The sequence below is a fragment of the Marmota flaviventris genome, chromosome 1 (assembly GCF_047511675.1).
Source record: "Marmota flaviventris isolate mMarFla1 chromosome 1, mMarFla1.hap1, whole genome shotgun sequence".
Classification (NCBI taxonomy): domain Eukaryota; kingdom Metazoa; phylum Chordata; class Mammalia; order Rodentia; family Sciuridae; genus Marmota; species Marmota flaviventris.
Genome location: NC_092498.1, coordinates 124,314,832 through 124,340,165, shown reverse-complemented (window position 1 = coordinate 124,340,165; position 25,334 = coordinate 124,314,832). Strand labels below are relative to the sequence as shown.

The 25,334-nt window shown below is 59.9% G+C and overlaps 1 protein-coding gene across 3 annotated transcripts; it reads left to right on the top strand.

The window, feature by feature from the left end:
- Nucleotides 1-343: 343 nt before the first annotated feature.
- Nucleotides 344-25,312, top strand: Ulk1 (unc-51 like autophagy activating kinase 1). 3 transcript variants are annotated; one of them, XM_027951995.2, is made up of 28 exons: nucleotides 344-477; nucleotides 883-975; nucleotides 1,053-1,094; nucleotides 10,426-10,458; nucleotides 10,689-10,725; nucleotides 12,721-12,894; nucleotides 13,138-13,211; nucleotides 13,482-13,583; nucleotides 13,880-13,938; nucleotides 14,017-14,099; nucleotides 14,564-14,614; nucleotides 15,083-15,171; nucleotides 16,115-16,262; nucleotides 17,167-17,227; nucleotides 17,416-17,511; nucleotides 17,794-17,919; nucleotides 18,669-18,796; nucleotides 18,910-18,996; nucleotides 19,301-19,569; nucleotides 19,996-20,189; nucleotides 20,452-20,564; nucleotides 20,704-20,847; nucleotides 21,496-21,668; nucleotides 21,742-21,914; nucleotides 21,995-22,113; nucleotides 22,472-22,629; nucleotides 23,234-23,369; nucleotides 23,462-25,312. In XM_027951995.2, exons 1-28 carry the CDS (start codon nucleotides 367-369, stop codon nucleotides 23,515-23,517), a joined length of 3,129 nt encoding a protein of 1,042 aa, XP_027807796.2. In that variant the 5' UTR covers nucleotides 344-366; the 3' UTR covers nucleotides 23,518-25,312. The 3 variants fall into 3 exon arrangements, with proteins under 3 accessions (XP_027807796.2, XP_027807795.2, XP_027807794.2); XM_027951994.2 differs by having other exon boundaries at nucleotides 18,651-18,796; nucleotides 21,745-21,914; XM_027951993.2 differs by having other exon boundaries at nucleotides 18,651-18,796.
- The last annotated feature ends 22 nt before the right edge of the window (nucleotides 25,313-25,334 follow it).

The window sequence follows — 25,334 nt, the reverse complement described above, 5'->3', positions numbered from 1 at the left end:
CTCCGAGGCCCGAGCTCCGCGGCTCTTTTGTTTCCCGCTGGGGTCGGAGTCGCAGTCTACGCCAGAGCGCGGTCGAGGCGCGAATCGGAGCCAGACTCGCGTCGGAGTCCGAGTGGGTTCGGATTGCCAGCGTCGCGAGGGCGCCGCGGCGGACGCCGAGGGAGCGCGCCGCACGGCCCGCGGCCCGCGGGGCTGGGACCCGGCCCCGGCCTGCCCGATGGGGCGCGCGGCCCCGGCGATGCACCCGCGCCCGGCCCCGCGCCCCCAGCCCCGCGCGCGCGTTCGGGCCGCGGCCCGCGCCTCCGCCTGAGCCCCGCGCGCCCCGGCCCGCCGCCCCGCGGCCCGCTCCCGCGGCCCGCGCTCGCCATGGAGCCCGGCCGCGGCGGCACCGAGACCGTGGGCAGGTTCGAGTTCTCCCGCAAGGACCTGATCGGCCATGGCGCCTTCGCGGTGGTCTTCAAGGGCCGCCACCGCGAGGTGGGTGAGGCGCCCGCTGGGACCACAGCCGGGCCCTAGCTTCGGAAGCCCACCCGAGACCCCAGACCGAACCCCATTCCCCTACCCCAGCTCGGGAAACCCACTCGGAACCCAGTCCCGGACCCCAGCTCCAGAAGCCTACCCAGGACCGCAGTCTGGGACCCCGGCCCTGGAGACCCTCCCGGGATCGCAGCCTTAAACCCAGTTGGGACCCCCACCTCCAGAAAGCCAGGCTGGAAACTCTACCTGGGATCCGAGTTCCCAGCCAAGAGCCCTACTCAGGCTGCCTCAGAGACCCCCTACTCTGCGATCTCATGCTAGTCACCCTGGGGCATCTTTGTGTCCCTAGCCTGGGGGCAACCCTCAGGGTGGCTGTAGCTCTGAAAGTCCCTGCTTGGTTTTCAGAAGCACGACCTGGAGGTCGCAGTCAAGTGCATTAACAAGAAGAATCTGGCCAAGTCCCAGACACTGCTGGGGAAGGAAATAAAAATACTCAAGGTGAGCTAGCGCCTTGAAGAAGGAGGAGGGTGGGCTGGCTCTCGCCCACTCCTGAGAAACTTGGATTTCCGTCCTAGGAATTGAAGCACGAGAACATTGTGGCCTTGTACGACTTCCAGGTAAGGCCTCTGGCCGATGTGGGGGTGGGGGAAGGGGTGATGCTACCCTCCCAGGCCCTGGGCTGCCCAGTGCTGGAGGTCTGGTGGGTAGTGGATGGTCCAGGACAGCATCTTAGAGTGGGTGGAGGGAGCTGGGCATTGAATTGGAGATAGGGTGTCTGGTCTGCACAGCTCTGATGATTCATCTGACCCTGGAGACCCCATCTCTTGCCCAGTTGGGCCTAGCTTCCTTTGGGTGGAGAACCTCTAGCTAGTCTGGCTGCCTGAGGAGACCACCAGGGCTGGGGTGTCCTGATCACTCCTCCCACTGTTGCCCCTCTGGTCTGACCCAGTGGCCCTATCTGAGTCTGGTGACCCAGGCAGGCCCACCTGTCTGGCTGGCTGGGTGTTTGTTGACATTGTCCGGTGGCCTCCCATTGGCTGGTCTCTCCCTGCGTCAGAGGCCCAGAGGGGGAGGGGCTGCAGGAGATTCCTTCTTGCTGGCAGTTGGGGCTGAGCCTGCTGGACTAGAGAAGCCAGAGGCCAAGTCAGGCCTAGCTGGCACCCTGCTGACTAGCCAGTTTCCCATGGTGTCTCCCAGGACCCTGTGCCCCATGGTTGCATGGTTTGGGGTTCCTGGATACCTGGCTTGGGATCCAGGACCTAGGTGTGGGTCTGCCAGGCGAAGTGCTGACTAATGACTTTAAAACCTGTTTACTGAGGCTAGGGACCAGCCCTGACTGAGGGAAGTTCCCGGGAGGCGGCGGTGATGTTTTGGTGGCCTCCTCCCTCCTCCTCCCTCCCGCTGTCAGCTTTGCTGTGGCCTTGGGGGCTGTGACACATTGTGACGTGTGGGCAGGGCCCAGGTCCAGGGTGGCAGGAGTACCTGGAAAGCCAAAGAAGACACTGTGTTCTTGGTCCAGGAGGCTACCCTCCCCCCCCCTTGTTTTCCTTTATTTCTTCTCTCCCCAGTCCAGCCCCTTTTTCTTCGTTGTCTCCCTTTCTCCATCTCTCCTCTGGCCATGTTCTTCAGCCTGTCCTCAGGGCCACACTGCCCGGGTACTCTTCAACCCATGCATTTGTGAAAGACCCATGGTAGAGTCGATGGCCAGTCCCGAAAAAGAACAGATCCCTCTGGCCCACACAACTCTGCTTCCTGCCAGGCCCCCCGCATTGCTGTGCCTGGGTGTTTCCAGTCCCATTGGGACTGGGCGGACGTGGGTTGGGCTGCAGGTGACCATCTATAACCTCTGGAGTGCCCAGGGCTGGTGGTATCCTCCAACCCTGCCCTGGTCCCTGTTCTGTTCCAGTTGGGCCACACATACCTGATTGTGGGCATATGCCACTTCCTCCAGGGTTGGCAATACTGTGGTTTCCTCTGCCCAGAGGAAGTGCTGAAAAATGCCAGCCGTAGCCTTTCCTGTGCTGGGACTCCACCCTCTCTGGCCTCACAGTAAAGGCTGTCCCCTGCATCCAAAAGATGTTTGAAACAGACACCAGGACCAGGAGAAATCATCTTGATTTTACAAATCTTTTTTTTTTTTTTTTTCCTGACCTGGATTAGACATAGGGCCTCTTGCATGTTAGGCAAGCCCTCTACCACTGAGCCATACCCCTAGCTTTTAAAAATAGGTAGTAACTGACCGTGGTAGCACAGGCCTGAAATCCCAAGTTCAAGGCCAATTTGGCAACTTTGCAAGGCCCTGTGTCAAAAAAGATTGGGATGTAGCTTAGTGGTAAAGTGTCCCTGGGTTCAATCCCCTGTACTGCAAGGAGGAAAAAAGTAATGATTTGGCTTTTAAAGTCCTAAAACACTACGAATGGAAACGTGGTGAGAGGTCATTCTCCCAACTCTGTCCAGATGGATTTCCACTGTCTTCTCTGCTCTGAGCGCCTGGTTATTTCTGGGCCTCTGTAAGTAGATGTGATTCCTCCACAGCACAACATGACCCTACCCCTCACTGATTTTTTTTTTTTTAATTTGAACATCTGTACTGGAGATGGCTGGAAGTCTCTGTGACTTATTATGCACACTGTTCTTAGTCCATATCAGAAGAATGGTACCTTGGCCTTGCTAGAGTGACCACCTGTACCCTCAGTGGTGTGGAGCCAGACTGCAGCAGATGGGCAGGCTCCAGCCTGGCCCTTCCTGGCATGGGGCTGAGTCCAAGGGCAGGTGTCCTAACCTGGACTGTCAATTTTGTGAGCTCAGGGTGTTAGCTGCGGGCCTGTGCAGCCATGGTACCATGACCTGATGTTCCATGACTGGTTTCACCAGCCTCCTGCTGATGGACACATGGTTATTCTGGGCTTCCGGTGCATGAAAATGTGGTCGCTACTGTCTTTGAACTTTTGCTGCTTGTAGATCTGTGGGACGAATTCCTAGAAGTAGAATTCCTGGCAAGAGGCTTGTGTGTTTTTAGTTTGGGTAATTGGTGCCAAGTTGCCCTCCAGAGAGGCAATACCAGTGGTCATTCAGCAGCCTGACTCCTGCATCCTTGCCTGGAGTCGGCTCCCAGTCGGCTTGGCTGGGTAGAGCTGGACATGATGTCTCCCTGGTTTTCTTCCTGAGCTGGAAGTGTGCATGCTGGGAAGAGATCCCCCTGCAGAGGTCTGCAGCACACTCTTGATCCTTTCCTTCCCAGGCTAGCTGGGACTGGGGTTGGTGGTGTGGACCCCATGCTGCCTTTTCTGGGTCTCTTGTCTGCACCAGATGCCTACCTGAGACCTTGGTCAGATAGCCTCATGGTGTCTGTTGTGATGTGCAGTAGGAAGGTAGTGACAGTCCATGGTGAGCGCTTGGAACAGTGCCTGCTGAGTAGTAAGTGCTATGTGAACTTTACTGTTGATCTGTAGGAGCTCTTTATGTATTAAGAAAACTAGTCCTTTTGTAATAGTTTGCAAATAGTTCTCCCAGTTTATCTATACTTTTTTTTTTGCTGTGTTAGGCAAGCCCTCTACCCCTGATCCAGTCCCCCAACTCTAGTTTTTTTGGTCTATAAGGTTATTTTTGTTTTTGGTATGTTGGTGGGGTTGTTTTCTTTGTTCTTTTCTAGAAATATTTTTTAGTTGTAGATGTACACAATACCTTTGTTTTTATGTGGTGCTGAAGATCAAACTCCATGCCTCACATGTGCTAGGCAAGTGCTTTACCCCTGAGCTGCACCCCCAGCCCCTGTGGGGTTCTTTTGTTTGTGTGCAGTGCTAGGGATGGAACCCACCTTCTAGGCAAGTACTGTACCCCTAGTGCCCTGCTCAGGGGTGGTTTTTGGTTTGTTTTGCTATACAAAATGGTAGCATCAGCAGTTGAGGAGGCTGAGGCTGAGGGATTGAAAATTCAGGGCCAGCCTCAGCAACTTAGCAAAGCACTAAGCACCTTAGCAAGACCCAGCTTCAAAATAAAAAATTTTAAAGGGCTGTGATGTGCTCAGTGGTCAAGTGCCTTTGGGTTCAATCCTTGATACAAAACAAAACAAAAAAAAGGTAGCATCAGGCCTGGGAGGTGTGTAGCTTAAATCTTGCTGTTCCCTTTCTTTTTTGTGGTGGACCTGGAGACAGCCTAGGGCCTGTGTGTACGAAGTGACCACTGTGACACTGAGCTGCCCTTGGCGCCGTGTTCTTGTCTGAGCACCTGGCACCTGTGCAGAGGGTCGGAGTGGGCTCGTTCCCCTCCCATTTCTTGTGCAGTGACTGGCCTTGCCCGTGTTCCAGGGGAGTCAGGGTGTGGAACTGCAGTCACAGGCCTGGCACTTGCCAGTGTGCTCTGGAGAGGGTGGCAGCATGGAATTGCTGATGGTGACCTCCTGAGGCCAGCACGCTGTCTGTCCAGTTCTCCACAGCCAGACGCCTTGCTGGGTTGCCCAGTTGTGACTCACTGAGCCCTGCGGACAGACCCCGCTTCCTGATGCACCTGCCAGCTGGGTGTGTCAGGAGCACTTGCGGCAGCAGTGGGAAGGCTTGGCTCTGCCCCCTTCCCTGAGAGAATCCTTGTGGGGGCAGGGTACAGCAGCAGGGGCCCTGCTCCAGGCAGGCCTATGCATGGGGCCCAGGTTCCAGGCAGTTCTGCAGACTGCCTGTTTTTTTTTTTCTTCTTAAGTGCGTGCGTGTGTGTGTGTGTGTGTGTGTGTGTATGTTTTAGTTGTAGGTGGACACAATACCTTTATTTTATTTATTTGTACATGGTGCTGAGGATTGAACCCAGAGCTTCACCCATGCTAGGCGAGCGCTCTACCACTGAGCCACAACCTCAGCCCTCCAGACTGCCTGTTTTATCAGTATTTTTACATTAGGCAGTAACTTGTCAACATCTACCAAAGGTTGAGAGGCAGCTGTCACCTGAGACTTGAAAACCCAGGCATCACGCTTAGGAGCCACAGGACTGGCTTTCCACTTTTTAAAAGTTTGTTTCTGTTTGGCACCAGGGATTGAACGGGGTGCTTAACCACTGGGCCACATCCAGGTGTCTTTCTGTTTTGGTGTGGAGCTAGACTTCAGCAGATGGACTTCCTGGCATGGGGCTGAGTCCGAGGGCAGGCCTTAGTTAGGACTAACCTGGGCTGTCAAGTCTGAGCTTGATAGCCCAGTTGGGGTCTGAGTTGTTGAGGCTGGCCTTGAACTTGTGATCCTCCTGCATGCGTCACTGTGTCCAGTTGAGCCTGGCTGTTGACACCTACCCATGCTGGACCTTGAGCTAGAAGTGGGATTCCATCCTTCTGTCACTGGGTCAGGAATCTCCTTTTCATGGCTGTGGTGTCCCACAATGGGACTGTTCTGCCGTGTGTGTGTGTGTGTGTGTGTGTGTGTGTGTGTGTGCACGCGCGCGCGCGCGCGCGCGTCCCTAAATGGTGGAGTCTCTGCTCAGCGGCAGAAAGAATCCCTCTGATAGGTTTCAGTGGTGTGCAAGGATCAGGGCTGCTGGGTCTCAGGGAGGGGTATGCAGTTTGTCTTTCTGAGGGACCTTGCTAACCCTGGCAACATCCTCTGCATTTCTGTAGAGGGTCCTGCCCTTAGGGGTCAGGACACCCAGTTTGCCACAGCCAGTGAGCAGCCCTGGGTTTAGGGGCCTGCCTGAAGGTTCGCATTAAGCCACAGAGAGGCCAAACGTGGATCAGGGAGCAACGATGGGTAGCTGCAGGAGGCTCCCGGGGATGTGAGTGGCCTTCCTCCTTGGGATGGAACCAGGCATCTCTTCCCTTTTGGGAGCTATCCAGAAAACGCAGCCTGGGGAGGTGGAGAGGACGTTTCTGGGCCATGGCTATGGCTTTGCTGCCTTCTGGAGCTCAGGAGCCACCCCAAAGGAGTTAAGTAGGTCAGCCCTGCCTGCCACCCACCAGACCAGCCCAGGATCACCAGACCAGAGTGGGGCTGCTGAGGGTGGGGAGCTGGGATCCTATTAAGCAAAGCACCTTAGTGCCCCAGGGGCGGGGCTGCCTCCTACGTGCCTGGACGCCCGTGTAGCTGCCCAGGACACTGCCTCTGAAGCTAGCTTTGCCTCCTGTAGAGGGCCAGCCCACGGGAGCAGGTTGGTCCCCAGGGCCCTTGCTGGAGTTGTACCTGTCAAAGGCTTTGTTCTGTCACCTGGTTGACTTGCTAAAGAGGTGTTAATCGTCTTTCATGGACAGCCTGTCAGCCGTCGTTTTACCCTGAGGTCAGCTGGGACTGGGCTCAGCTCCCAACTTCTCTGCCTTGTTTCTCCCTTAAACTGATGTAACTGCCTGCTGGGCTGGGGTGATAACGCAGGGAGAGCCGTGAGAACACCTGAGGGTATGTCCGCCTGCAGCCTGTGTGGGGGATGTGATAGGCTCCCCAGTCCTGCCCTGAGAGTGAGATGGGGCCAGTGGCTCCCTCTGCCCTGCAGTCTCTGGCCTTGTGTGTTGGGGCATCACTGGCCCTCCAGGTGTCCATGGGGCTGGCTGGGTGCCAAGGCCTGCCTGGCCCCAGCTCCCTAGGGAACTTGTGAAAACCAAGTCTTGCTAAGTGGCTTTGGAGGTGGAACCTGATGCCTGTTTTGGGTGGGCCCAGGGCTTGGCCGGAACAGATCAGCTGTGGTGATCAGGTTGTGATCTGGCTTCTGCCCCGCTCCCTGCAGGGCCCCAGAGAGAGCCACTTCCCACAGGGAGGGTCCCCAGTGGATGTGGGTGGGGCTTGGGACCAGGCCTGGGCATGCCACTTTTGAGACAGTCCCCCACCCGGGCTCCTGGAGGCCCTGCTGGCTTTCTGGTTTGGTCCCTGTTCTTGTCCTTGCCAGGGGTTGAGGTGATGTGGCAGAGCTGCCCCTGGTGGGCATGGAGTTCCAGATTGCTACTGGTTTGGTGTTGGCACTGAGCAAGGTTGAGGATGGACAGTGGCACCAGCTGACCTTGGCTGTGGTTCCAGGCGTGTCTCCTAACTTACTGTGGCCTCAGTCAGCATCCCTGTTGGAGATCAGGCAGGCCTGGAATCGGAGTGGGCACTGGGGGGCCAGAGTACAGGCTCTGTGACTGTGCACAGGTCCCAGGCACCTGTGTAGAGCTGTGTCTTAGCAGAGGGGTGGGTGTAGGGCCTAAGCTGGTCTCCTGGAGCCTGAGTTCTGTGTGGCTTGGTGGAACAACCCAAGCCTGCCTGGGTCCTGGGTCTGGAAGCACCTCTGGGAGTGGCTAGGCAGGGGCTAGGCCAGAGTGGGTGGGAAGGGGCATGGAGAGGAGACTGGGGTGCTGGTATCACATAGCCTGTGGCTGCTTGTGAATTCCAGGGACAGCATTAAGGTTTCAGGGAGCCAGCACAGCAGGTGGGTAGCTGCAGGAGGCTCCCTGGGGATGTGAGTGGCCTTCCTCCTTGGGGTGGTGGCTAGAAGGGTATCTGGGAGGGTAGGCCTTTCAGCGTGCCATCTGTGAACCCTCAGGGGCCTGTAGGCTTGGGAGCTGCAGTCCCTAGCATTGCAGAGGCCATTGGGTAAAGACAGGACTGGGGGAGGGCCCTGGTCAGAGTGGGCAGCAGATGGTGTAGACCAGGGGCCAAAGCCTCCTGCTGTGTGGGCATACAAGGGATCTTCTGGCATCAGGGAGCTCTGTCTTTCTGGAGAGGCAGGAGACTGCTGTTGTGACTCATAGATCCCCCAGTGGGAGAGAGGCAGCAGGACTTCTGTCCCTGCAATCCTGGGTGAGCAGCTTGGGGATATGGTCTACCTCTGCATATGCCCCCACCTGCTTCTGTCCCCGTCACTGTCCCTGCTTGCTGAGTGAGTTTGGACTCTGCTGGGTCACATCCTAAGGAGTGCAACTAAAGATTGAGAGAAGGCCTGCCTCCTACCTGGCTACCCTCTGGTAGTGACTCCAGGATAAGAGGCCCCGTAGCCCTGGTTGCTGGCTGGGATGTGGAAGCTCCCTGGACAGGGCCTCCCTGGGGGTGGCAAGAAGCAGGGGTGTGTGCTGCTGCTGCCGCACCTATTTCTGGGTCTTTAACTCCATTACCTTTTGCCCTGATCCTCTCCTGGCCCTGACTTTTGTTGGGTGGTTAGAACTGTGGGCTCTCCCTCTGTCCTGTTCCTATCTGTTCTCTATCCTGTTCCTTGTCCCTCTGGCTTAATGGTCCCTGACTGTTCCTCCATTCTGTCACTGTCCCACTGTCCTGTCTCTTGTCTCTCTAGCCCTGTTCCTGTCGTGCTGCAGTTGGGGACTCTGAACTCACCCACCTGTGCTCTCTCCCCCAGCTGGCCTAGGAAGATCCGGTGGGAGGCAGGCCACTGCCGGGGCTTCCTGTCTCTTCCCTGGGCTGGGGCAGGTGAGCTCGGGCAGGTGAGCTCAGGCAGGACTCGAGGAGCAGAGTGCACAGGCCTGCATGGACAGTCTCCCCTTGTCCTGTGCCTCTTATGAGTCCTCCTTACCGGGACTTGACCACACTGTGTGCTGTGGCTGCCTTGAGCACTCCCCACCCCGCAGCTCTGGGGCTCGGTAGGGTATTGTTCATAGGGACTGTGTTTGCATCCAGGGTGTTTCTCAGCAGCTTTATGTCCATCCCTAGAAGTGTACATGTGCAGGCCTGGTCCTCCCAAGGGGTCAGTTGGCTGAGCAGGTGTCAGGGATACTTGGTCCTGCCAAATGGGGACAGGGCATGTCTAAGGACATGCTTGGGGTCTGGGGTTGACAGGTGGCAGCTGGCTGCTGGGGCCGGTCAGTGTGGCCTTCAGCTAGTGTGTGCTCAGTCTTGGTGGGCTTCTGAAAGCACTCTGTCATCCCCCTGGTGGTGGATGCCAGCCCCCACTGTGGGAACTTTGGGGCTCACAAGTGCACCCTCTTTGTCTCCCACTTGAATTTGGAGGCATTGCACGTCTGGAGTTGCGGTGGAGCAGGGTGTAGATTCTTCCAGGTGCCCTGGAGTGGGGTCTTTGTGCATCCGGCCACAGGCTGCAGAATGGAGAAGAGGCTGGTGGTGACAGGGCTTGTTCCACTGTCCCCAAGGCCAGCTCTGCTCTGTGCTTGTGAAGGGAGGGGGAGATCTTGCTCTTCTCCTGGCAGGGCGCCCTGCTTCAGGGAAGGAGTGCCACCTGCACAGTTTCAGGGCAGTTAAGACCAAGTCCTCCTGGCTCGGCTGGCCCCTGGCGCTGGTGCTTGTCAAAGAACTGGGGTGAGGCATGAGCGAGTCATGGGGCAGCACTGCTTCCGGGCAGGCACCTGGTGCCCACTGGTCATCAGGCGCACCAGGTGGCTGCTGCAGTGGGCCTTTACATGTCTAGGGTTTTGTGCCACTGACCTGGATGTAGGTCAGTGTGAGCTGAGGGTCAGCTGGAAACTAGCCCTGCGGGGCAGTGGGCAGATGGCTCAGGATGCCTCTGGCTGGAGGGTTGGCCTGGGCAGTGGCCCAAGCCCCGTCAGTTAGGGTCTGTCAGCTCGGTTCCTTCTACCTGCCTACTCAGCCCAGCAGCAGCAACCCATGATCTGTTGTCGTCCTTGATTCCAGAGCCTGAGGGTCAAGGCCAACCTGCACCCAGGCCTTGGCCCTCCTTACCTAGAGGCTCCTGTTGGCCAGGATTTACCATTCATGCTTAACCCTGTCAGACTCAGGGACAAGGCCCTTCCCTTGATAGAGGCCCTTGGTCTTGGGTCCACTCCCTCCCCGGGTCCCTCCTGTTTTCCATTGCTCCTGTCACTCAAGCCCATGTTCAAGCCATAGAACACAGCAAACACACCTTTCAGTGTCCCTGGTCTCAGGCATCCTGTCCTGACCCTGCGGAGTGGTCCAGGCCTGGCCATGCCCACTCTCACTGAAGCCCCATGGACATTTGGAGCTTGAGGGTGCCCATGGTCCCCAAAGCTGTGCCCCAGTGGGAGCAGGTGGCACTTTTCCCTCCTCTCATAGCATTCTCTCTGTCTCACAGGAGATGGCCAATTCCGTCTACCTGGTCATGGAGGTGAGTCCCTGTGGGGCCAGGTCAAGCTTGGAGTGAGGCAGTCCCTTGTCACCAGGGGCAGAGGCTCCATGCATTGGTGGGCCGATGCCCACAGCACTGGGAGCCACGGAGGGAGGGGCGTGGTGGCCCAGGGTTTTGGAACACCTGCCATGGGAGTGGGTGTGGGCTGAGGGCCTGGGCAAGCTGGAGGGGCCTGGCCGTGCCTGACGTGTGGCACTGGTCTCTTGCAGTACTGTAATGGTGGGGACCTGGCTGACTACCTGCACAGTGAGTAGACGCATCACAACAGGGCAGTGCTAACAGCCCAGGGTTGGCTCAGCAGGAACTGCCCCTGGGGCAGATGGGAGGGGACCCTACAACTTCAGACCACTAGAATTCCATCCTTCGCCTATCTACTCCTTCACAGTCTGTCGAGTGCCTCCCATGTGCTAGGCAGAGGCCTTGGCCAGGGTGGTCAGAGGGCTGTGTTTTCAAAGCAGAGGCACTTAGGGAGTGGGGGCAGTTGTGGGCAAGACCAGACCAGGGGGTGGAGAGGGATGGGCTGGGGGCACCACGGGGGCCTTGTTGTGGGGCCTGCAGGTGGAAGGGTGCCTGCAGCCTTGGTCATGTGACATGGCGGGAACAGCGGCTCTTGGCTTGACTGGCTGAGTTCAGGGGACAGGAGGGCCCCAGAGCACTGGCAGAACACTGGAGTGCTGCCTGGGACTCCTCACAGCCCTCCCAGGTGTTTCCCAGAGGCTGCCCTGTGTGTAGGAGGTGGGGAGGACCTCCCTCCTAGGAGTATTGACACCTGTCAGTCTACTGGGCAGCTCTGACAGAAACCTTCAGACTGGGTGATTCATGAGCAGCAGGGTTACCAGCTCACAGCTGCAGAGGCTGCATGGGCTTCAGCCATTTGGCCCTCCTACATGGTGGCTTCTTGCTAAGGCCTCACATGGAAGAAGGGACAGATGGGCTCCCTCAGGCCTCTCATGAGGGCAGGATTCCCCGTGGCCTGGCCATAGCCCTTCCCCATAATCACTGTGAGGGAAGGATTTCCATGTGTAGATTTTGAAGGACTCTGGCTGGGGCCAAAGCTGGCAGAGCATACTCCAGGTGGGGAGGGCCTACCCTGATGCGACTCTGTGCCATCTTTTGGATGGGACAAGGTGCCCTATGAGTGAGGGTCAGGCACTGAAGCCAGTGGTCCTGGCCCTTGGGCCACTGGCAGGTGTATAGCAGGCATCAGCTACCACGTGGCTGTGCTGTGCTATGCTGTCTGCCCAGTGTTTGCTCTTGTCCCCATGGCTGCCACTCTGCTCCTGGGCCATGACCTTTAGTGATTAGGCAGTCTTTGGCCAGCTTCCAGGCTCTGCAGGTGTCAGGTTAGCTCCATGCCAGCCCCAGGCCAGCTTCTGGCGCCACCTGCCTGCAAGGGTAGTTCTGTGACCTGAGTGTGAGTGTGGGCTCCCTGGCTTGCCTGCCTGTGTGTGGTGACCAGCCAGGTGAGCCTGCCCCTGAGGTGAATGTGTGGTTGGTCCCTGGGGGGGGGGTGTCTCCAGGTGCGTGTGTTTGCAGGGGCTGTGTGGGGTGTTTGTGTCTCCCTGGTACTGTGTCTGTCTGCAGTGTGCATGTTTGGATTCAGCCCTGTCCTGGCTGGTTGTCCCTATGGTCTCCTTCCTTGGGTGCCAGTGACCACCACCTGCTTCTGCTCCCTCCCAGGATTGGCTGTCCTGCTTGCATCACCACACCTGGTCCTAAGATGCCTGGTGGCCCAGTTGGGACCACTGGAGCTACCCTGGACACGGGGTCCTCCCCACTGGCCCTGTGTCTGCTGCTGGCAGGGGCCAGGGCCTCTTGGGAGCCTGGGCAGGGTCTCAGCTCCGCCTCAAGGTCACCTGCCCAGTACTTAGTTTTTGGAGGTCATGGTGGGCCAGGACCCTGGGGGCTCATCCTAGAACCCCTTGCCATGCTGGCTGCTTGTCTGGGGGTGAGGAAGATATTAAAAGGCAGAGAGAGTGAAACATAAACTGAGAAAGACCAGCAGCCTGTGGCTGGCACTGAGGGCTGGCAGTGTTTGGTGTGAAGGGTGAGACGTGAGGTGGTGTGGGGACGAGGCCCCTGCTAAGGGTCAGGTAGGCTGCAGCTGAGTAGGAAGTTGCCTCTCCAGGCAGTAGGCACAGTCCAGACAGTCTTCCTGTCCTCCTGGGCTCAGCCCCATGCACCCTGGGAATGTTTTGGGCAGCGGTGGCTTGTGTCCCCTGAGCGCACGTCTCCTCGCAGCCATGCGGACCCTGAGCGAAGACACCATCAGGCTCTTCCTGCAGCAGATTGCAGGTGCCATGCGGCTGCTGCACAGCAAGGGCATCATCCACCGTGACCTCAAGCCCCAGAACATCCTGCTGTCCAACCCTGGGGGGCGCCGTGCGAACCCCAATCACATCCGCGTCAAGATCGGTGAGGCCTGAGCTGTAATCCCCGCTGCTTAGGAGGCAGAGGCAAGAGGGTTGCAAGTTCAAGGCCAGCCTGGGCACCTTTGTCAGACCCTGTCTCAAAAAATAGAGGGCTGGGGGTGCAGTTCAGTTGTCACCTGTGTTCAACCCCCATCACATCCCAAAAGAAAGATTAGTGAGGCCTACTGAAGGTGACCCCTGGCAGTGGCCAGCCCAAGTTAAGCTTCCTGATGTCTCTCCCGTACAGCTGACTTTGGGTTCGCCCGGTACCTCCAGAGCAACATGATGGCAGCCACGCTCTGCGGTTCTCCCATGTACATGGTGCGTGGCCTCCTCCTTGCTGCATCTCCCAAGCAGGGCCTGGTGGGGATGGCCCCATCACCCAAGGCTCTTGAGGGTGCTAGCCCCTGGGTTCTGACCTGTGTGTCCAGAGCTGACCTTGTAGGCACTGGGCTACAGCCAGTGTGCTGGTGCCTTTCCGCCAAGTCAGCTCGGGTTGGCTGGTCCTGAGCCAGTGCCTGTGTGGCATCTGCTGCCAGTCACTGCGCTCCAGTGCCTGTCCTGTGCCCGAGCGCTGGCATGTTCCCACAGGCCCCTGAAGTCATCATGTCCCAGCACTATGATGGGAAGGCAGACCTGTGGAGCATCGGCACCATCGTGTACCAGTGCCTGACGGGCAAGGCTCCGTTCCAGGTGATCCTGCCTGTCACTCTGCAGGAGGAGGAGGCAGGGAATGAGTATGGGTCGTGGGCGGCAGTACTGCGCTCCAGGTGACCACTCCCGCCTGTGGTCCCTGGCTCATTAAAATGCTATACTTCCTTTGTGGTGGTTGAGCCCTGCTTGGCAAGGGTCGGCAGGGAGGCAGTGTGTGTGACCCAGGCACGGGAGCTGGGTTGTGGTCTTGGCCATGGGCCAGCCAGGTAGGGAACCTGGCCACAGCAGAAAGCGGGGCTGTGCGGAAGCAGAGTCTCATGCCGTTGTCCCACCAGGCCAGCAGCCCTCAGGACCTGCGCCTGTTCTACGAGAAGAACAAGACTCTTGTGCCCGTGTAAGTGCTTCCTGCCCCTTGGTTGTTCTGCCCAGTGCCCCACCAGCCCCATTAGCTTGTTTTTTCTTGCCCACCCAGCATCCCCCGGGAGACGTCGGCACCCCTGCGGCAGCTGCTCCTGGCTCTGCTGCAGCGCAACCACAAAGACCGCATGGACTTCGGTGAGTGCACACAGCTCGCCTCCTAATGGCCTGGGGCAGCTGCCCCCACCACCACCACGCACATGGCAGCGTCAAACCCCTGACTCCCTCCCCAACACTCCCATGCTCCTAGGGCACTGTCCTCTCAGCAGTTCTGCTTGGGTGGCAGGTACTGCTTCTGGCTTCCTTTTCCAGCTGATGGTCGGAGTCTGGGCACCTGGGCTCCTATGAGCCTTACTGTGGCACCTCTAATCTCTGGGAGTGGCATGAATGGGTCCCCGGGTACCTGAGCTCCTTCCCTGGCAGCAAGGCTGGCAGACCTGGTTCTGCCTTGGGAAGCCCCATCCAGTAGATGGTGAAGCACCCCAGGCTCACAGGGGGCCATGCTGTGAGCTAGAGTCCCACCTCTGCCCAGGGGTCTGGGGCCTGCCTGACCCCACAGCTTGAGTGAGAAGCACTCCTGAGGCTTTGTTCTTCCTCTCCAGAGGAATTTTTTCATCACCCTTTCTTGGACGCCAGTGCCTCCATTAAGAAGTGTAAGTCTCTATGGGTCCTAGGGTCCCAGGAGGGGCCTTGATGTCCTCCCTAGGTTTCGGTTAGGTGTCTTGTGCTGGGCTGGGGAGTGAGGGCATAGGGTATGGGCCTTGTGCTAGGCCCTCTCTCAGGAGGGTGGGGGTGCCCAAGGGTCCTTAGCCCTGCTGCAGCCTGGGCCCCAGGACTGGGTGGCAGGTGGCCATGGTGTAGTGGGGGTAAAGGTGGGTCACCTGCTGCTCACTCCAGCTGCTGTCAGAATGAGGCCTGGTGGGGGGTTTCTGAGTGCTGGTGCAGGGCACAGAGTGGGTGGCTCGAGGCCATGCTCACCCTGCCCCCCACTGGTCAGAGGTCAGGGAGCTGTTCCACCGAGCTGTGTTGGAGACTGTCCAGACCTAGGCTGGCTGGCTTGAGTGGCCTCAGACAGCCCCTGTCCTCAGAATGTTGGTAGACTGACTGGTACTCTTCCCCAGCCCCGCCAGTGCCTGTGCCCTCGTACCCGAGCTCAGGGTCTGGCAGCAGCTCCAGCAGTAGCTCTACTTCTCATCTTGCCTCCCCTCCGGTAAGTGGGCCTGCTCCAGCCCTATTGCTGGACCTGCCTGGGCTGGTACTTTGAGCCACAGGAGTGCAGGAGCACACTCTGCTCCAGAGGGAGGGCTGGGAGACAGGGCGCACCACTGAACAAGGCACAGGCTGCACACCAGCCACTTGGTGCAGGAGTACGCAGGGGCACGCAGCCTCGGCTGCTTTTGAGCAGTACTAGGGAGTGGTGGCCCTCCTAGGGGTCGCTCCATGACGCTGCCAGGTAGAGCCCTGCCCATCCTCTGAGCGCCTGCCTCTGGGAGGGGTGTTCGTGGTGGGTGTTGATGAGCTGGTGTGTGGGCTCTGGCCTCTGTCCAGTGTGCAGTGAGGTGACTGTGCCTGTGCCCTTGGCTCCAAATGTGAGCACAGTGGAGCTGCCCTGGGCAGAGTCTAGGCCTTGTGTGTCCTGGCTGGCGCCCAGCAGAGCGTCCCCACCAGACGCCTGGCGCTTTCTGCTGTAGAAGCAGAACAGTGAGGTCCAGGGGGCCGGGGGCAAGCGCCTGCCTGAGGGAGCTGGGAGCCAGGCCCCTGCCACCTGGCTGGGGTGCTGTGGGCAGCTCTGGGGGCAACGTGACTATGAGGCCAGGCCTCTGTGTCTTGAAATTCAAGGAGCAAGTATGTTGGGCACAGTGGTACTGCATGCCTAGCAATACCCCCCACACCCTAGCAAGACCCCCCCACCCCCCATCTCACAATAAACAAAGGCATGGGGGATGGCTCAGTGGTGGGCCTCCAGGTGCAGTTCCTGGTAACCCCTGCTGCCCCACACAGCAGGAGCAGGGGCGGAGAGGGGAAGAACGGCAAGGCCTGTTGCTTGCACCCTTGGCCCTGGGTTTTACTGAGGCATGGGCCCAGAAGAGGTGTGGTTTGGTCCTCAGAGTCTGGGGCCCGGACCTGGCTCATCAGCCTCCTCTGTTCGCCAGTCCCTAGGGGAGATGCCCCACATGCAGAAGACGCTCACCTCCCCAGCGGACACGGCCGGCTTCCTGCATGGCTCCCGGGACTCTGCTGGCAGCAGCAAGGACTCCTGTGACACAGATGACTTCGTCATGGTCCCAGCCCAGTTTCCAGGTCAGGAGGCCTGCAGGCAGGAAGGGATTGGTGGGCAGAGCTCAGTGGCCCTGTCTGCGGGATGTGCGAGTGATTCTGTGTGGGGTCTCCCCTGGGCAGTCAGGAGGGGCTTCCAGAGCCCCAGCAGCCCAGCATGTCAGTGAGTCTTTCTGTGCTGAAGGGGACCTGGAGCATAGGTGACGCCACCTATTGGTCAGCCAGCATCAGAGGCCCAAGACTCCAGGCTCTGGCCCCCTAGGCAGGGCCTGCTTCTGCTGCCCTGGGCCAGGCCTTCTGCAAGCAAGTGGCAGTCCTCATCTCCAGGCTGCCCTGCAGTCCTCCCGGCATCCCCCACTGTGTGTTTGGCACTCCCTGTTGCCCACACCAGACTGGAAGCTGCCCTTAGCAGTTGGGACTGCCTGCTGGGGATGTACAATTTACCACTGGATCCTGTGCTCCCCCTCCTTGTTCTGGGGACCTGGCTGGCACTGGTGTTGGCCAGGAGCAGCCTGACTCAGCCTGGCCCTTGGCATGTCCAATCAGCTCACGCTCTGGGTTGGCAGGGGATTGGCAAGGCTGGCCCCTCACCAGGGTCAGGGATCACCGTCCTCACCATCCATCCCAGAGAAGTGCAGTCTGGGAAGAGGCCCTGGGTCCAGGAGTTTGTGGAGTGGGAGAGATGGGGGCAGGTAGTGTGGGGGTCGCCTAGATTGGGGGCTGCACCCAGGGTCCCCTTTTCCCAGTCTGTATCTCACTGCCCAAGTCCCATCCACAGAGATGCAGTGCCAGCTCACAGCTGCCCTTCTGGAGTCTCCACCTGAGTGTGGGGAGCAGAGGAGGGTGGGGAGGAATGGAGCAGAGGTGGGGGCAGGGTGGGACCTAGAGGATGGGGATGTCTAGGCCAGATGCTGTCTTCCACCCACAGGGGACCTGGTGGCTGAGGTGGCCTGTGCCAAGCCCCCGCCGGACAGTCTGCTGTGTAGCGGGTAAGCCCTGTGAGGGACAGAGGTGGGCCTTCAGAGTGGCTGGTATCATCTCTGCCTGTCCAGCCCCACCTTGGTGGAGGCCATTTGGGAAGGACCAGACTGCTGGGCCCAGCGAAGTCTAGGGATGGGGAGAGCCCAGGGCCTGTGCCACAGTGGGTAAAGGTGCCTCCCTGTCCTCTGTCCACTAGGAGCTCCCTGGTGGCCTCTGCCGGCCTGGAGAGCCACGGCCGGACCCCATCTCCCTCTCCCTCTCCCACCTGCAGCAGCTCCCCCAGCCCCTCTGGGTAAGTAGGGCCCAGGTGGGGTGGCTGCCCCTCCCTGGCAAGGTCTGCTATGTCTGGAGGCCTTGCCTTTGATCAGACCTGGCTGGACCCCAGCCCCACAGGGAGGATCCCATTAAAGGCCGTGGGCCAAGGGGTTGGTGGTGGGGGTATACCTGAGGACATTGCCTACCTTCTGACTGGAGTCTCCCTCTGGGCCAGTGGCCAGGCGGCCCCTGCCCGAGGCTGTCTGGGCCTGGTTCTACCCCAGCACCCTTGCTCAGTGAGCCTGACCTCCCTCCACAGCCGGGCTGGCCCGTTCTCTAGCAGTCGGTGTGGAGCCTCGGTGCCCATCCCGGTCCCCACCCAGGTGCACAACTACCAGCGCATTGAGCAGAATCTGCACTCTCCAGCTCTCCCCCAGACGCCCCGGTGAGTCCTGGCTGTGCACTGTGCGGTCAGTACCATACGCTCTTGGCTCCCTGGGTCCAGTGCTGTTCCAACCATGTGAGCAAGGTGTCCTGAGCTTACAAAACCCTGCTGACCAGGGGTGCATCATCACTGAGCCATGTCCCCAGCCTTTTTATTTTTTATTTTAAGACAGAGTCTTGCTAAGTTGCCTACGGCCGGGCTGGGGATGTGGCTCAAGCGGTAACGTGCTCACTTGGCATGCGCGGGGCGCTGGGTTCGATCCTCAGCACCACATAAAAATAAAATAAAGATGTTGTGTCCACCGAAAACTAAAAAATAAATATTAAAAAATTCACTCTCTCTCTCTCTCTCCCTCCCTCCTCCCTCTCTCTCTATCTTTAAAAAAAAAAAAAATAGTTGCCTACGGGCTTACTAAATTACCGAGCTGGCAACACTGGGATTACAGGCAGGCGCCACCATGCCAGAAAGTTTTTCCAGTTTTGAGAGAAGATGGGAGGAAGGGGTGCTTTCTTTGTAGCTCACGAGAGGCAGATTGGGCTAGCAGTTGTCCCTGCAGGACTGTGGCTTTGGAGTCAGAGGGTCCTGGTTGGTCAGTACCTTGTTGGTGCTTGCTCCAAGGCCATTGCATTGCCTGGACAGCACAGTGAGGGCAGAGCCAGCAGCAGGGCTGTTTGCCTTTCTGACGTGGGTGAGGAGCTAGGGCCTCACCTCCTGGTCTGCTGCACCTGCAGATCCTCTGCCATCCGCAGGTCAGGCAGCACCAGCCCCCTGGGTTTTGCCCGAGCTAGCCCATCTCCTCCATCCCACCCTGATGGAGCTGTCCTGGCCAGGAAGCTGTCCCTGGGTGGAGGACGGCCCTACATGCCATCTCCTCAAGGTGAGCCTCTGGCCTAGTCCCTACCTGAGCAGAACTGGCTAACTGAGGTTTATATGGGGTACGAGGGACTCTGCAGTCTGTCCCAGTCTGACCCTGGGACCCTTTCCTTTAAGTTGGAACCATTCCTGAGCGGCCGGGCTGGAGTAAGGCACCCTCCCCACAGGGAGCCGAGATGCGGGCTGGAAGGTCCCCGCGTCCAGGTAGGAACAGTCAGCATGGGCCTGAGGACAGAAAGGTGGATGGGGTCAGGTGGCTGGTCTCCTTGCTGGGGTCTTGGAGGCTGTTTGTTCACAGCCCCTTCTGCTCTGCAGCTGTGTGCCCCTGCACGGGCCTCTCAGTCCCTCTGCTGGTTTCCTCAGTTGCAAAGTGTAGCAAAGGCATCACCTAGAGTAACTGTGGGGCCCAGGGATGTGTGGGGAGGGCGTGGCGGCAGTGGCCCCGTGTGTCCCTTTTCTGGAGTGCCTGAGGACCTGGGAGGTGCTAAGGCCTGGTCTCTGGTCCTAGGCTCCTCCGTGCCCGAACACTCCCCTCGGGCCCCGGGTCTTGGCTGCCGTCTGCACAGCGCCCCCAACCTGTCCGACTTGCACGTTGTTCGGCCCAAGCTCCCCAAGCCCCCTACGGACCCCCTGGGAGCAGCTTTCAGCCTACCACAGGCCAGCCCTCCCCAGCCAGTTCCTGTGCTACAGCCCTGCCGGTCTCTGCGTGGCTCTCCCAAGCTGCCTGACTTCCTGCAGCGCAACCCCCTGCCTCCCATCCTGGGCTCTCCCACCAAGGTGAGAGAACCAAGTCTGCCCTACAGGTTTCAAGGTCCCTCTGTTAAGGGCTGGCCAGCCCCTGGTGACCTCATGCCTGCCCTGTGTTGAAGCCTTGTAGAATGGGGACTTGTGGCTGGTCCTTAATGTGACACCCCGTGGCCGCCCTTTGGAGGGGACATGCACCTAGGAGGCCAACTTCCAGTGGCAGCACAGCATTGTAGCAGGACTGGCCACTCCTGGGGTGTATGGACTAAGGGACGGGGTGAGGGAGAGTCAGCACACTCGGGCTCAGCCTCCTCGTCTAAGAGGGACCCACAGCTGCAGCCAGCTGCTAGGTGTGATGGCCTCTGTGCCTGCCCGCTGGCCCCTTGCAGCACCCTGCCTCACCCTCGCATCGCTTGGGGGCTCCCCAGGCAGGTGTGCTCAGGGCTGCTCTGTCCCCAGGCCCTGCCCTCCTTCGACTTCCCTAAGGCTCCCAGCTCCCAGAACCTGCTGGCTCTCCTGGCCCGGCAGGGCGTGGTGATGACCCCGCCACGGAATCGGACGCTGCCCGATCTCTCAGAGGTGGGGCCCTTTCAGGGGCAGCAGCTGGGCTCTGGCCTGCGGCCTGCCGAGGACAACAGGGGCCCCTTTGGCCGGTGAGTGGGGGTGGGAGGCGAGCTCCCCAGCTTTGTCCTGCTTCAGCATGCTGCTTGGTGCCCGCTGTGGTGGCTTCAGTGATCCTGGCTCAGACCTGGCTGCCCTGCAGCCAGTCCTTCCCTCCTGAGCCTCTGCTGCCTGTCGGAGGCAGGTGTTGGTGGGATCTGCTCTTGGTGGGTGGAGGGCTGACGGTGTCGCCTGTGCCTGTCCTTGCAAGGACAGCTGTGCGGGGCCAGGCTGCTTACAGCTGTGCATCTGCAGGTCCTTCAGCACCAGCCGCCTCACTGACCTGCTGCTCAAGGCTGCGTTTGGGACCCAGGCCTCCTCCGACTCTGGCAGCACAGACAGCCTGCAGGAGAAGCCCATGGAGATTGGTGGGCCAGGGGCCGGGGGCAATGGCTGAGGGCCGGTGGGGCTGGGGCCAATGGCTGAGGGCCGGTGGGGCTGGGGCCAATGTCTGGGGGCGGGGTAGGACTGCCCCAGAGTAGGCCCTGAGCCCTCCTTGTCTCCCAGCACCCTCTGCTGGCTTCGGAGGGAACCTGCACCCAGGAGCCCGTGCTGGTGGAGCCAGCAGCCCCTCCCCAGTGGTCTTCACTGTGGGTTCTCCCCCCAGTGGGACCACACCGCCCCAGGGACCCCGCACCAGGATGTTCTCAGGTGAGGACCTGTTGGGGCTGAGGCAGCAACCTGGGGCTGGGGATCCTTTAGCTTTAGGTAGTTCCGAGGCCCCAAGGCTATGAGATGGGCAGAGGGCCATCCCAGCTCAGCCCCAACTCCCAAGGTGTCCAGGCCAGTCAGCAAGCAAGGTCTGTGGCTCTTCTAGATTGTACCTTGAGCAGGGACGGTGCCTGGGACACTGGGCCCCTGGCCAGGACGCCAGTCTCTGTGTTCAGCCATCCTGACAGGCTGTCCTCTGTAGGCCAGTTGCCCCCGGTTTTGGCACAGACTTGGACTGGGGCCTGTGACTTCCACAGTGAAGGTAGTGGGCTGCTCCATCCTCTGGGACACCCTACCTTCCCTGGAACCTAGCCCCGCTAGGTGGGAACCTTGCACCCTCATGGCCTCAAGTGCCTCCACCTTTGGGTAGATGTGGGCTCAGGTGTGCGGAAGCCTGCAGTGCCCCAGGTGGGGTCCTGTGGGACCCCCAATGGCGGGGGGGCATTAATGTGGCCTGCTGGGCTTTCCCTGCCACAGTGGGGTGTGAATTGAGGCCACCTGGGCCCTAGTGTGGAGTCTGCAGGACTGGGGGCTGTGGAGCAGGAGAGGGGTGGGGCTGCCACCTCCATCACCAGCTATCTCCCACAGTGGGCTCTGCTGGCTCCTCTGCCCGTCACCTGCTGCCCGGGGCCTGCAGTGAGCCTGTCCCTGAGCTCCCTGCCCCAGGCCATTGCTGCAGCTTTGCTGACCCCCTCTCTGTCAACCTGGATGGGGCTGTGACCTTTGAGGCCCCTGATCTCCCAGAGGAGACGCTCATGGAGGTGAGGCCCCGTGGGGTGGCGGTGTGGGCGTGCCCCCGCCTGTGCTGGCAGTGAGCGCCCCTCCTGTCTGCAGCAGGAGCACACGGAGATCCTGCACAGCCTGCGCTTCACACTTGCCTTCGTCCAGCTTGTCTTGGAGATCGCTGCCCTCAAGGGCAGTGCCAGCGAGGGGGCCGGGGGCCCTGAGTGCCAGCTTCAGGAGAGCATGGTGGCCGACCAGATCAGCCTGCTGAGCCGCGAGTGGGGGTGGGTATTGCCCTGGGTGGGGCTGGTGGGCAGCGTCCTGGGGCAGGACCTGCGCCTCTGACCTGCTGGCTGTCCTGCAGCTTCGCAGAGCAGCTGGTGCTGTACTTGAAGGTGGCTGAGCTCCTGTCCTCAGGCCTGCAGACCGCCATTGACCAGATCCGGGCCGGCAAGCTCTGCCTCTCATCTACCGTGAAGCAGGGTGAGGGCTGTGGTGGCATGGCTGAGGGGGTGGGTCCAAGGAGGCAGGAGCCAGCGGATGTGAGAGCGGGGACAGTGGGCAGGCAACAAGTGACAAGGCCACATGGGCAGCCCAGGCCAGGTGGAGGAGCAGCTGGCGTGGTCCACTGGGGTCATTCACCCCTATGGGTGATGCTGAGCCTGGCGTGGAGGCCAGGAGCCTTGGGGTTTGTGGTGGGTTGGGTGCTTGCTCCCTGCCCGGGTGTCCTCCATGCTGGGCATTGGCCCAGCCCTCCCACCACGAGCTCCCTTGTCACACAGCCCTCCCTGGCCAAGGCGGGCCTGGGCTGACCTCACCTGTGTCCTCCTCCCTGCCGCAGTGGTCCGCAGGCTCAACGAGCTGTACAAGGCCAGCGTGGTGTCCTGTCAGGGCCTGAGCCTGCGACTGCAGCGCTTCTTCCTAGACAAGCAGCGGCTGCTGGACGGCATCCATGGTGTCACCGCTGAGAGGCTCATCCTCAGTCACGCTGTGCAGATGGTAGGGCGGGCTGCTGTGCTGGGACCCTGGAGGCCCATGGGGGCTTTGGGCTGCTGCTGGTCTCTTGGCTTGGGGAGCCAGATGGCAAGGGCGTCCCTGGACCTGGCCCACGGCCACCTCCACAGTCCAGCTGCATCCTGGTCATACTCTTGCCTGAGACTCACCTTCCCCAACTAAAACAGAGACCTGCTCTCCACACACTGGGGTACCAGGCATGCTTCTGTGGACCTCTGTGGCTGCTTTCCTGAGATAAGTCACACATAACAAAAGCCTGGCCAACCACAGGGATAGGCCTACCTGCCCTGCCTCTCGCTCCCCCCTCGGGCTGCCGTCAGGGCACCTTGTCACCAATGGTGGTATGAATGACAGTAAGCGAGTGCTCTGGGCCACATGGTGGGCAGGTGTCCCCAGGCCAAGCTCATAGCACAGTGGCCACGCTGGGCTGAGTGGGACACCCACTCTGGGGGCATCCACAGCTCTAACTGCCCTTGGCCTTGTGAGCGGTGGTGACGGAGCATTGGGCTTGCACCCCATGGGACAGTGCTTCAATGTGTCCCCTGCTGAGGAGGTGTGCCACACTGCCCAGCTCTGCCCTTGCCCGCAGGTGCAGTCGGCTGCCCTGGATGAGATGTTCCAGCACCGGGAGGGCTGTGTGCCGCGCTACCACAAGGCGTTGCTGCTGCTGGAGGGGCTGCAGCGCATGCTCACGGACCAGGCAGACATTGAGAGTGTGGCCAAGTGTGAGTGCAGGCTGGCTGGTCGCCAGGGCAGGCTGGCTGGGTGCGCAGGGCGGCTCTACATCTGTCCACTTCACCTTCCCTCCCCTCTGCAGGCAAGCTGTGCATCGAGAGAAGGCTCTCGGCCTTGTTAACTGGCATCTGCGCCTGACCCACTGCCTGGTGTGCTGTGCCCGAGGGGCTGGACCCTCTCTGCTAACCCTGCGGGGTGGGGTCCACGTGCTGGCCAGACTGTCAGGACAGGCCTGCCAGCCGTGGCTGATTGATGGTGCTGAGTCTGCGCCGCAGGCCCCTGGGAGGGCCACTAGGTGGAGCCATGGAGTTCAAGCCCCACCATGTGGTGTGTCTCCTGCTTCAGAGGCTGCTGGTCTTTGCTGGAGGTGAACTGCAGGGTGCCAGGGACAGCTCCCTCCCTCTGCAGGATTTCCAAACTGGTTCCCTGTGGCTGCCTCCCGTGGCAGGCACAGGCGCCGAGTGGTAGCAGGTGGTGTTTGTGGTACCTGCCACCCTCCAAAGCCCTGGGCAGCCCTGAGGACAGGCGGGGCCCTGAGACAGCATTGCTGTGTCCATGCCAAAGCAAGCTCTTCTTCCTCAGGGCTCACTGCCCAGTCGCTTGCCCAGGAACAAGGGTGTGTCCTTGGGTCTCTGCCCTTCTCTATAGGAACTGTTCCTCTGAGACCACCCACCCAGCTCTGTGGGCCACCTGTGCACTTTATGCTGACTGCCGGAGAGCTGCATGGACGGTGCAGACTGCAAGAACCCTCTCCTGCTCTGTGGGAAGCATGTGGACGCGCGTGGACACCAGGGAGCTGTGGATACGCATATAGGTGTATACACACGAGGAGACCTGCCAGCGTGTGTGTGTGCACAGCCTCCCCAGCCCTTGGTGTGGTCCTGGGAGGAACCGCTGCCCTGCAGGAGACGCTGTCCGTGGGCTGAAAGGCTCTTAGGGACAGTGTGAAGCACCGAGTTTCCCAAACGCAGAACAGATGTCCTCTTTCACACTTTTACTCCTAAAATGTGTCTTATTTTTCTGCAGTTCTTTCTTTTTCGTTGTTCAAAGGAGAGAATTTTAGGTGTTTGAGGAATTGCTCTGGAAGGGTGGGTAGGCCTGAACATTGCTGTGGGTGCCATGTTGTGGGGGGCAGGAGGTGCCTGACGGGTGCCAGGGTATGGCACGGCTCTCTTGCCGGGCACCCACTGCAGTATGGGTGTTTCTGGCTGGCTGCTTCCCACCATCCTGCTGTTTGGCCACAGGATGGGCAGTGCCCAGCCTCCGTCCCCACCTGAACATGGTGGGCAGGGGAGGGTGGACCTTCTGTGCAACAGGAAAGGTAACATATGCAGAACTTCCCCGGGGCTTCACAGCCGGTCCTGATGTCAAGGCTTCTTGCCTGGCGGCTTCTGGGCTGGGCGGAGCCCTGTCTCCCAGGGCCCAGGGTGGGGTGTGCTCAGGGTGCCCTGCCTGGGCCTCCCTGGTCTGCCCACCCTGGCTTGGCTCAGCTTTGCCAGCCTTACTTGAATGTATCCCTGAGCATCCACAGAGGCAGATGTGGGTCAGTGGTGCCCATGGTATAGGTTCAGAGGTCATGTGCCACATGCACAGAAACGTGTGGTTTTCCTTGCAATACTTGAAATGTCGCCACTGTGCTTGGATGTATGAGAAAACCCCCACCCCTGTCTCCCTCGTCGCCCCGGCTTCCCTTCTGCATGTCCTGTGTTAGTATTTATTGCTTTATGCCGACGGGAACCCAGAGCCGCGGCAGACTGGTGCCGCGCCCTGCCTGCTGGCCCCTCCTGGTGCCCACGGCTGTGGCTGCGTGTGCTGTGAGTGGATGCTGCCCTCCACGAGGTGGTGCTCAGGCCTGTGTCTTGTTAGGGTGAATGTGTGAGTCCTCCCCTCACCTGTGTCGTGTGCCTCGAGGGAAGTAAACTTTGGAATTACCCATCGTGTCCATGTCCTGTTTG

What these genes read in the sequence shown, in the direction of transcription:
- Ulk1 (XM_027951993.2), top strand. Translation starts at nt 367, where the DNA reads ATGGAGCCCGGCCGCGGCGGCACCGAGACCGTGGGCAGGTTCGAGTTC. An exon ending in CTCATCTACCGTGAAGCAGG is followed by an intron (nt 22,114 to 22,471) that starts GTGAGGGCTGTG and finishes TCCCTGCCGCAG; the next exon opens with TGGTCCGCAGGCTCAACGAG. An exon ending in TCAGTCACGCTGTGCAGATG is followed by an intron (nt 22,630 to 23,233) that starts GTAGGGCGGGCT and finishes CCTTGCCCGCAG; the next exon opens with GTGCAGTCGGCTGCCCTGGA.